The sequence below is a fragment of the Lucilia sericata genome, unplaced genomic scaffold, assembly GCF_015586225.1.
Source record: "Lucilia sericata isolate MDLA Ls3-8-SP2 unplaced genomic scaffold, ASM1558622v1 Contig000753F_arrow, whole genome shotgun sequence".
Lineage (NCBI taxonomy): Eukaryota > Metazoa > Arthropoda > Insecta > Diptera > Calliphoridae > Lucilia > Lucilia sericata.
Window position 1 is genome coordinate 56,023 of NW_023994750.1, and position 11,181 is coordinate 67,203.

The 11,181-nt window shown below is 28.1% G+C and overlaps 1 protein-coding gene and 1 long non-coding RNA gene across 2 annotated transcripts; both read right to left on the reverse strand.

The window, feature by feature from the left end:
• Positions 1–2,976: 2,976 nt before the first annotated feature.
• On the reverse strand, positions 2,977–3,860 carry LOC119607814. The gene is made up of 3 exons (XR_005231768.1): positions 3,670–3,860; positions 3,304–3,585; positions 2,977–3,235 (listed from the first exon to the last, which is right to left on the reverse strand). It is a non-coding gene; the product is annotated as an uncharacterized LOC119607814 (long non-coding RNA).
• A 1,355-nt stretch (positions 3,861–5,215) lies between these two features.
• On the reverse strand, positions 5,216–7,217 carry LOC119607813. Its single transcript, XM_037961917.1, has 2 exons — positions 7,161–7,217; positions 5,216–7,093 (listed from the first exon to the last, which is right to left on the reverse strand). The coding sequence occupies exon 2, from the start codon at positions 7,091–7,093 to the stop codon at positions 5,282–5,284; it is 1,812 nt and encodes a 603-aa protein (XP_037817845.1). The 5' UTR covers positions 7,161–7,217; the 3' UTR covers positions 5,216–5,281.
• Positions 7,218–11,181: the final 3,964 nt, after the last annotated feature.

An 11,181-nucleotide genomic window follows, 5' to 3' on the forward strand; every position in this document is an offset into this window, starting at 1 on the left:
ATCCCCCAGATAAAAATATAATCAGCGCAGTTAAGTAAACGGACAAGTAGAACGCCTTCACTCAACTTTGATAGAAATTTACAGATGCTTAACAACACCATACATTCCCAGACTGGAAAGAGACCTGGTAACATTTTTTTTAACAGGAATAAAGTATCAGACTTTAGAAAATTGCTTGAAATCAAAAATATATAGAATTATATTCGAAATGAATATTTAAGAAAAAAATAATATATCTACGATAAAAATATATATGTATATCCTTGTCCTAAATTATAGTGGTAGGCGTATATTTACGCAGGGGTTCAAATCCCCATGGAAAAGGGAAGGGAAGGATATTTTTCATATTCCACTCTATCATCACATGTTAATGATTTCTAGCAACTACTTTTAAGCTTCTTATTAATTCTATTAATAAAACGGCTCTGCCCGTAAGTTATTCCAATTACGCAAAAACTTATAATAATTTATAAATATAAAAATGGGCCTTGCCCGAGCATTATTGACCATAGAATACAGAAATATGTTTTTACTATTAACCATTCTATTACTTTCTACCACGAGTATAATTACTCCTCAAGCTGCATATATTTTCCGTTACGATGCACCTATTGTAACAGTACGAGCTGGAAATGCTTTTACGGTAAACGGTAATCTAAAATTGTTTCACCTTATAACTCTTGACAACTATGCAACAATTGCCAACAACGTAATATCGTTAGTCCAAAAACACTTGCAACCTAATCAAAATAAAGATTTCATCAATTATTACCTTGCACAAGTCCAGGAAAGACTAATTGAGCTCAAAGGTACAAAAAATAGAAGACGAAGATCAATTGAATGTATCGGTTCAGCTTGGAAATGGGTCGCTGGAAATCAAGAAAATAAAATCGGAGTGAAGAATCCCTGCCTACATATCAACAATGTAACGGTTTGTCAGGAATCCTTGACAATTTAGGTGAAGGAACCTGGGTACCACGTCTGCTTAAAGGGGGAAACGCCAAAAAGATTAATAATCAGATTGCTGAGATGATAACTCCAGACATAGTTTTCCTAACTAATTACATTACAAAAACATAAAGAGTTGCTCAACGGTACTTACCTGATACAATTGTTTAACGAAACTATTTTGCTAGATAAAGAATCTTATTCTAGTACATATATCTCTAGAATGCAACCCTTGCCTTCCATTCTCACAAATGTTACAACTGAAAGATTGGTGGTGGACATAAACCAAATCCTTTACATGAGCTTGCAAAACATTAACACTATTGAGTACCTGAAAATTAAGTTAAATCTGACAATTGACAGCCACATTGGTAAGATAATAGTAATGGCCATTTGATTAACAAGACCACACAACCTGCCGGTAGTGAAAACCACACAAGCAGTCTTGATCACGCGTTCGCAAGTTACGGTTTAAATTAGATTAATGTTTGAGATAAAATTTTACTTGTATTTAGTTTTTGTTACAATAACACAATACAAGTAAAATTTGTGCTCAAACTACTCACACGTTATCTAGAAACTGCACATAAATAAAAATTAAAATAAATTTTAATAAAATTAAAGAATTAAAGTGAATAAAATCATCTGATGTGTTTTATTTGAAGGCGTATTTGGTCACGCCATAATTTATCTTTTTAATTTCACCACATAAAAAACCTTAACTGACATCCAAGCATACGAAACAGTGAACGGTTTGAATGCCTATTTTTTGGATTATGAATACAATCGCATAAAACGAGCCTTGAAATGACAATATGCACTAATTTAATAATGCAATGCACGGCACGGCACTATTCAAAACATATGAGTGTAACGAAAATGTGATGCTTGTATTGCTTGTCTTCTGCAAATGTCAACGAATACTCTCAAAAGCAACGAATACTAAACGATTGGTATGAATAGTTTCAATGCTGATTGAATAAGTTGTAAGAAAAAATTAACGTACAAATTTTTTAGTATAAAATTGAATGTTTTGTTTGGTTTTTATTGTTATAAGTATTAGGCTTCATTCAGAAGACATGAACAGAAAATTATTTTTAAAGCATCATGACATTTATATAAGAATGTTAATATAATTTTTCTTGTTTATGAATATAATACTAAACTTTTTGCATAAATGTTAAAAATTTTATGTGTATTAAATGCAGATATAAACTAAAAAAATAAAAAACAGGTAGTAAAAAACAGTATGGTACACCATAATAATTTTCAAAATTATTTATTTATCATAGAGAAACTTTTATGTTGAATATTTCTTTAATTCCAATGCATTTAAGCAATTCATTGATGAACAACAATTGTCTAAAAGAGTCTTTATATAGGAGTTAGTCAAAGTGGTCAAATATGGACCGATCTTCATAAAATTTGGAGGATGGAGGATGTATTGGTATATAAACGTTAATTATGTTGAATTTCATCGGTGATCATATTATTCTGTATACCCAGCTAAAAATGTTCATATATGGAGTCATACATCTTCATATATGGAGCTACATATATGTTCGGATCCGAAAATTGGCGATATATGAACATATATGACAATATATATTCATACATTTCCATATATATTCATATATTTCCATATATATTTATGGATTTTCACTATTTTTTCTATTAAAAAAATTAAATTTTGTAAAAATTTGATTTTTATATATTTTAATATTTAAAAGTTACATAAAATCTTAGGATATTTGCAGGTAACATAAGTTTTGATTTATAAATATAAATAAATTATTTAATTAACATTAATAAATATTTAAATTTATATTAAAAAACTATACTCTATGTAAACACGTACATACTTATTTATATGTTGTGTAAATAATAAATAAGAGAAAATATAAAATGAAATCTTAGCAAATATGTATGTATTTCTGGTAATTCAGATTTAAATTAATTAGAATATATATATAATTTTAAATTCATTTCATATAAATTTGTATACATAATATAATAAAATAATGATGATAAATATATGTATAATAAAATAAAATAACAAAATCTTAAGACATGATTCAAACCAAATCTATTAAATATTTTAAGTCTAGAATAAAAAAGTATTCATATAAAATAAAATGTATTCAGTCTTACTTATTTACTCTATTTACGGGAATTACATATTTTTTATGTTGCCTTTTAAGTTCTCCTATTTTTTGTGTCTTAGTTCGATTAACATCATACGGAGTTTAGGGGTCCATTCATGTTTTTGAGCATATTCGGTAGAAATCTAATCAATAATTATATAAAACATCAAAATTATAGTAAACATTAATACGTTTAGCTTGACATTCTTACCTGTTAACGCTTTCCGAGCTTCAACATTCAATGTGCCGTATTACATATTTTTCATAGTTTTTCATACATCTATCTAGAGTTTCTTTCAGGAGAATTTATAACTTCGATGTTTGTTGCATCAATTTCCTTTATTATTATGGTTGCAATTGCATGATTCGACACAACAGGTTGATCTTCAGATTCTCCACTTTGTTGTACTTCGGTTACTTTTTCTGCTGTTATCCTTGCCAATTTGTCTTGAAAGTTTTTTGATTCAAGACGTAAGTTTTCTTCAGTATTGTTCTAAATAATTAATAAATAATTATTACCACTTTTTATTTTATTTATGAATATTTATGAAATTAAATTATATACATATGTACTTACTTTTTCCTTCATATCAATAGTTTGTGTCGAATCTTCTTTCTTACGAATTTTATTTGTGTTTTTTTTTTGCAAAAAATTATTGTTTCCTTTGTTTTTACAGAAAATTTAACAGAAACACATTTTAAACAATTAATTTATATATTTAAATAAATATACTTAGCAGTTTTTGGTATTGTGTTACTATTTGTTTTAAATATTGCGTAGAATGTTTTTGTTTTTATTGTTAGCGGTGTTGCTAATATTATTTTACGTACGCGATTTTTAGCAGCGGGTAAATTGATGTATTCTAATGAATTGTCATTAATATACTGAATGAATATGAATGAAAATTAAATTGCAAATATCCAATGATAGTAAAGTTGATTTTTACCTAATTTTTTTTATTTTTCAATACCAGGTAGTAGTTTTCGCGATTTTTATACATACATATGTATGAAAATATAATAAAACCCACAATAAAGCATATTTCACCAAATTATTTTGGGAATATGCCACTTTTTAGAAAAAAAAAAAACATTGTCAATTAAAAAAGGAAAAAAAAAAAATACTTTTACCTACTTTTTGTAATATTTATGTGCACACGTGTAAATGTAATAAAATTCTAAAAAATGTATATTAAAAAGATTTTGGTACCCTTAACTTGAATGATTTTTTAGTGATAAATAAACATTTATGAGGATTTTTTACCTGTTTCTCGTGGTTTTTATGTATGTATGTATGTATGTACGTACAAGTTTTACAAAACACGGGTCAATAAATTTAACTGTTGGAAATGAAAAATTTTCCACTGACAAAAAAGGATTTTTGTTGAAAATCATCATTGTGCTTTAATTCTATTAGCAACACTTATATACATCAGCTGTTTAATAGTAAATAAATATTTTATATTTAAAACGAAAAACCAACCTGTTCCAAGAGAAAAAATTGTCCCGTTCGGCCATTATGTGCCACTTCAGCATTCCCATTTGAAGGCAAAAATAGATTAATTGCTAAAAGTGTTCATGGTACCCGCCATTTACATAAATAAATGATAAACAACAACAAAATAACACAGGGAGCGTATGTTACAAATTTAGATATAAATATGTACGCATATCTTTGTTTATGCCAGGAATAAATTTGGGAACACAATTTTTATATCTACTTTATACACAAGAAAACATGTAATTAAGCATGTTAAAAATAATATTTGTTCTCTTGAAAATAGTTTTAATATTATTTTTTTAAAATTACTCATTAATAAAGATCAATTATGAGAAATATGAATGCATATGAACATCCATACATACATACAAACATACATACATACATACTAGTGTTTTTCATTTCCTGGACTTATGCATTTCCCGGGAAACCGGGATGGATTTTGAAATTTCCCGGGATCCCGGGAATTCCCGCCTAGAACATAAAATCATATATTTACTTTGTTAAGTATGTATTTTTTATTTTAAATTCATATTAATGAGATGAAAAATATAAATCAAAATAACAATAGAAACATATAAAAGGTACAGTTCTTTAAAAAAATAAATAATTCAATGTATTTTTAAAACTACTTAAAAATATATAGGTACATAAAAACATAAAAAAAACTATATATCTATTAACATATTTATTTAATACTTTTAAAGTGAGTTTTTAAAACCGACAAAGCATTTATTGATTCATCTGAAAGTCGATTTCTAATTTTGGTAACATATTGACCCGCGAGAGAGAAAACTCTCTCGCTTTCAACAGATGTTGGCTTAATAGTTAATAAGGCCTCTAAAAGATTTTTTATATTTTCCGTTTGCTTACCAGACTCTCCAAAAAATTTTAAGTCTTTTTTTATCGAACCGTTAGGTACATTAGTGTTTGATGTAGATATTTCACTAACGTTATTTATTGCATCGTTTAAAATGTCCTCAAAATTTTTATCTTCTAAAATATCATTAACGTTGCTATCTATTTCTATTTCTTCTAATTCTATATTTTTTTCGGTAAACAGACGGTTATAAATTTGTTCTGCATATAATATAATTGAGTGTTTTGAAGCATTCGGAAAAAAATTATTATTATTATTAAAAATTTCAGGATCTTTCAAGTATTTGGTCAAGGTATACAATTTTATATCTCTTCTTTCTCCAATTCGGTATATAAGAGATTCAAACATTGTCTTTCCTAGTGAAGTATTAATTGAAGAAATTTGTCGGCATAAAGTATTTACTATCACATCAGCTGTTATAATATTAACTTCTCGCCGACATAAAGCTTCCACAGCTAATTTTATTGGTTTTAAAACGTCCAAAAGGTTCTGCAAATTATTTATATTGGATTCTATCCATAGGTCTCCCATTTCCAAATCAATGAGACTTTTCTTTATTGCATTTTTTAAAAGTAAAATTTTTTCGATCATTGGAACTAGAGAATTCCATCTGGTTACTATATCCAATACAAGGCAGATTTCCTTATTATATTCGGCCAATACATATCTTTGTAACACACAATTTTTTGTTGGACTCTTTCTAAACAATTTAATAACACGACGAGTTTGTTCTAATACCAATTTGTAATTAGTATTGATTACAAAAACATAATCTTCAGAGTCGTCTTCCAATTTATCTTCAAATTCATTACTGTCGCTCAATTCCAGATCGGCAGATATTGGTTCCACTTCTGTTTTTTTATACAGAACATCAACAACTGCTAAATGTAATGCGTGGTTAAGGCAAAATACACCATCAACTGGGCTTTGTCTGACAAATTTTTTCATAACATTTGGTCCGTCGGTTGTTGTTGCGACTATGTGGTTTTCAAAGGTGATATTGTATTCCTTTAATCGAGTTTCCATAAGATCGCGGATTTCCAAAGCTCCACTTTTTCCTGGAATATATACCATTCCTAAGTTATGTCGGGTTCTTTCCTGTCCATACAAACTTATATTAAGGTATCTTCTATTTTTTATACTTGTCCATTCGTCCATAACAAGGGAAAATCTAGATTTATTTTTTAACTGTGATTCAATATGTTGTATAATTTCATTTTTAACTTCACCAAATCTACTTATTATTAATTGTTGGACATCACGTTCAGTTCTTGGAAGGTGAAACCGTTTAAGCAACATCGATTCTCTTATGAACGTACTTCTCGTTATGGATCTTATGGAAAAACCATCAACTGCTGCTAATTTGGACACTATTTGGTTCATGTCATCTTTTTTGTTTTTGGAGTAGTCCAACATTGTTTTTTTAACTTTTGCGGGAGGTTCTTCGTTTTTGCGTTCTATATTTTCAAACTGTTTGTTGTGTATACCTTTTAAGTGGCGCATAAGACCACTGGTGCTTTGACCTTTGAAGCATATTATTTTTGAACACAATTGACAAACAGCAGTATCTGGTGTCTTCTTTTTAAAATGTTCCCATACATAGGACTTTTTATCTTCCATCTACAAAATAATTGTAAATAATTTATTTAAAACTAAAAGATATTTAATTATTATAAGAAATATTCACCTTAAACAATGTTTTATTTGCAAACAAACACAAACATTGTTGTTGAAAAACAGTCAGCTGTTATATCAAAAAAAAAAGAACAAAACAAAAACATACAAATTGACAGTCAAATAAATGTTGCCAAATAGTAAAAATTTTAATTCATAATAATTCCCGGGAATTCCCGAACAAATTTCCCGGGATTTCGGGATTGAAAAATTTGCGGAATTCCCGTGAAAAACACTAATACATACATACATACATACATACATACATACATACATACATACATACATACATACATACATACATACATACATACATACATACATACATACATACATACATACATACATACATACATACATACATACATACATACATACATACATACATACATACATACATACATACATACATACATACATACATACATACGAACAGCTCTAATATGGGTTCATATATGATTCCATATATGAAACATAAAATTAGTTTTGAAATCATATATTTTCATATATGATCCCATATATGGCAAAATTATTTATGGATGAATCCATATATGTTCATATATGGTCCCATATATGACAAAAGTGTTCATATATGCGTCCATATATGATACAAGTTTTCATATATGCTTCCATATATGCGTCCATATATGATTCAATTCTCCATATATGGTTCCATATATGATAAAATTTTTCATATATGTTCATATATGAACCCATACATGTTCATATATGAAACCATATATATTCATACATTTTCATACATGTTCATATATAATCATATATGACCTTTTTTAGCTAGGTATGAATATTTTCGCTCTTGACAAGAGCGTAAAAAATACAAAAATGTTATTTAGTTGCTTGAAAGCATTCAACAAAGTAGGTTGATGTCGGTTTGTTTCAGAAATTACATTATTATGTAATGCATAATAATCACTGTTGCTAAATAAAACTGGCATAAAATCGTCAAAACTGGTCTTAAAATCGGCAAATTCGTTAAAATAATTTTTAAGTCGTCAAGAAATCGGAAAAGTAAAAAAACATATTATTTACTGTTAAAGTATTTTCGATAATACAATGGAATTTATATTTCTGAAATTAGGTTAGTTGTTCAATTATTTTTACACAACGATATTTATTAAGAGCGAACCCGTTTTTTGTCAGTAGACCAGGGAACCAACTTTCTGCAGAAATATTTCTTGTCAGTTTCGATTTAAATAGGATTAAATTTATCCAGCAATTTTCTTTATGATTTTATGCAATTTTGCACAAAAAGGCAATTTTTGGATAACCGACAAAGCGGTTTCTCATTTTTTTATAAACTCTAAAGGGGATTTTACATTACAAATCAAATTTGTAAAAAAATAATACAAAAACAAATTTGTTGTCAAACTGTGTTGAACAATTTTCATTCATGTATTACACCGTCCGACAAACAGAGAAAAAATTCGTTAGACATGAACCGGATGATATACGTCTGAAGCTATAAATTTAATGGAGAAAACCTCCGTTTATACTTTAAACGGAGTTCTTATACAATTTTAATGAGTAATCTAAAAAAAATCTGAGTCACACTGTTAAAAACTTGAAGACTATTATATTTTAAGTTTGTTCTCGATTCGAGAAAATTACAGAAACGAGGTACTGACTACAATACATTTTCAAATAATACTTTGTATTAACCAAAGATATGTTAATAAAATTTCCAAAAATATAAAAATTATTTTTTTGCCACGCCTAGAAATACCGCCCTTTTTGTTTTTTATATATTACGTCGTCATTTTAAGTCCGATCGTTACATATGATATATCAGTATTTATGGCTTGGCTGTAGCTACATTTCACCCTTAGACGATTTTTAAATTAGACGTAACATTCTATGCCCGACTTCTGATATCTCGGATCCTTCCCCAAAATCTGAAATTGTGAACTATACACAATAAAGAGCTTTTAATTATATGAAATATAGGCTTTTGAAATGCTCACTTTTATGCACAAACAGCTATTTTATAGATATTTAAAAATGTTCATATATTCATTATAATTGTTCTCACAACAAATAATTAATTTGCTAGGAAAAACCGTCGAAAACATTTTTTTTTGAAAATTAATTATAAAACTGTTATTTTTTCAGTTACAAACCGTTCCAGATCCTACTTCCTATCAAAAATGAGGAAAGTTTATTATATCCTACAGCACTATAGTGGTTTAACAGTGAAACCTATTACTTATTATCATAGTTGACAATGGCGTATATAAATATGGATAAATTGGACTTTTTAACTTTAATATTTAAATGTTTTTGTAGATAGGACCTTTTAAAAAGTTTCTTTCTATCAATGCGATTTATTTGTAGTGAATAAACAAATTGTTTAATAGTGAAACCTATTAGTTATTATGATAGTTGACAATGGCGTATATAAAAATGAATAAATTGGACTTTTTACCTTTAATATTTAAATGTTTTTGTAGATAAGGCCTTTTGTTTTTTGTCAATGAAATCGCTCATTTTGGTCGGAGGAGGAAACAATTCAATATAAATGCTATATTAAACAAGTAAGAAATTATAGTCGGGCGAGGCCGACCATATAATACCCTACACCTGTTACAAAAATAAAATTTGATTTAGTTTTCATAATAAAGCATTTAAGTTGAATTGTACCTTGTCTCAGATATACTTAAGTCATTTATTGTTTAATAAAATTGTGGACATTTAAGTCAAATTTTGAAGGGGGCTTTGTATAGGGGCTATGGTCAAATGAGACCCTATAACTATAAAATTCATGTCGGTCATCAAGGCTAGCATAGAACTTGGTTTTGCAGGTTTTTGTCGAGATACGAGTATATTAAATATAAATATGAATTTAAGAGCCCTATTCGGCGTGTTCAGTTGTATGGGGGCTAGGTGAAATAATGGGCCGATGTTAACCATTTTTAAAAGGCTTCGTTTCCGATATCATAGAAGATTGTGTGCCAAATTTCATTGAATTATCTTCAAAATTGCTACCTGTAGTTTGATTACAAGGTTTACATGGACGGACAGACGGACGGACATAGCTAAATCGACTCAGAAAATGTTTCTAAGCCAATTGGTATACTTTAAGAAGGGTATAGGTCCAATATTATTGTGCGTTACAAACATCAGCATAAACCCAATATACCCTCCCCACTAAAGTGGTGCACCATGGTGTAGGGAATACAAATAAATCATATTTTATTTATATTCATATCTGGTATCATATGGTCGGCCATTCCCGATTATTCGTTTTTTATTAGTTTTTATTATTAAAGAACTTCTTTAAAATTATGTAACTATTTAAAAGAACCATAAAATAAATTTATCACATTTTATAAAAATTAGTATAAACATTTTTAAAAATTGTTAAAAAAAGAAACATGCAAGTAGTTGTATGGAAAAAACAAGAAAAACGTTTTTCTAAAACTTAGCATAACACTTTAATTTTTCATCGATTTTTATAAAATAAAATGTTTAATTTTTATGTACCTACGTGATTTTGTTATTAATTAATAGAATTAAATGCTGAATAAAATGATCTTTCTTTTGTTAAGATAGGGGAAGGATGCAATTATTGTATTGTAAATTAATTTGAAAAAAATTGTTTTCGACCATATCCCTAGCAAATTAATTGTTTGTAGTTTGAACTATACAGGTATTTTTAAATACTTGTAAAATAGCTCTTTATGCATAAAAGTGAACATTTTAAAAGCCTATATTTTATGCAATTAAATGCCACAATTTTAGATTTTGGGGAAGGATCCGAGATATCAGAAGTCGCGCAAAGATTATGACGTTGAAATAAAAAATTGTCTAAGAGTGAAATATAGCTAAAGTCAAGCCATAAATATTGATATATGATACGTTACGATCGGACTTAAAATGGCGGCGTGATATACAAAAAACAAAAAGGGCGGTATTTCTAGGCGTGGCAAAAAAATATATTTTCTATTTTTGGAAATGTTATTAACATATCTTTAATCGTAGGGGGTGACTGACTCAACTTTTTTTTTCGACCCACC

What these genes read in the sequence shown, in the direction of transcription:
- LOC119607813 (XM_037961917.1), bottom strand. Translation starts at nt 7,093, where the DNA reads ATGGAAGATAAAAAGTCCTATGTATGGGAACATTTTAAAAAGAAGACA.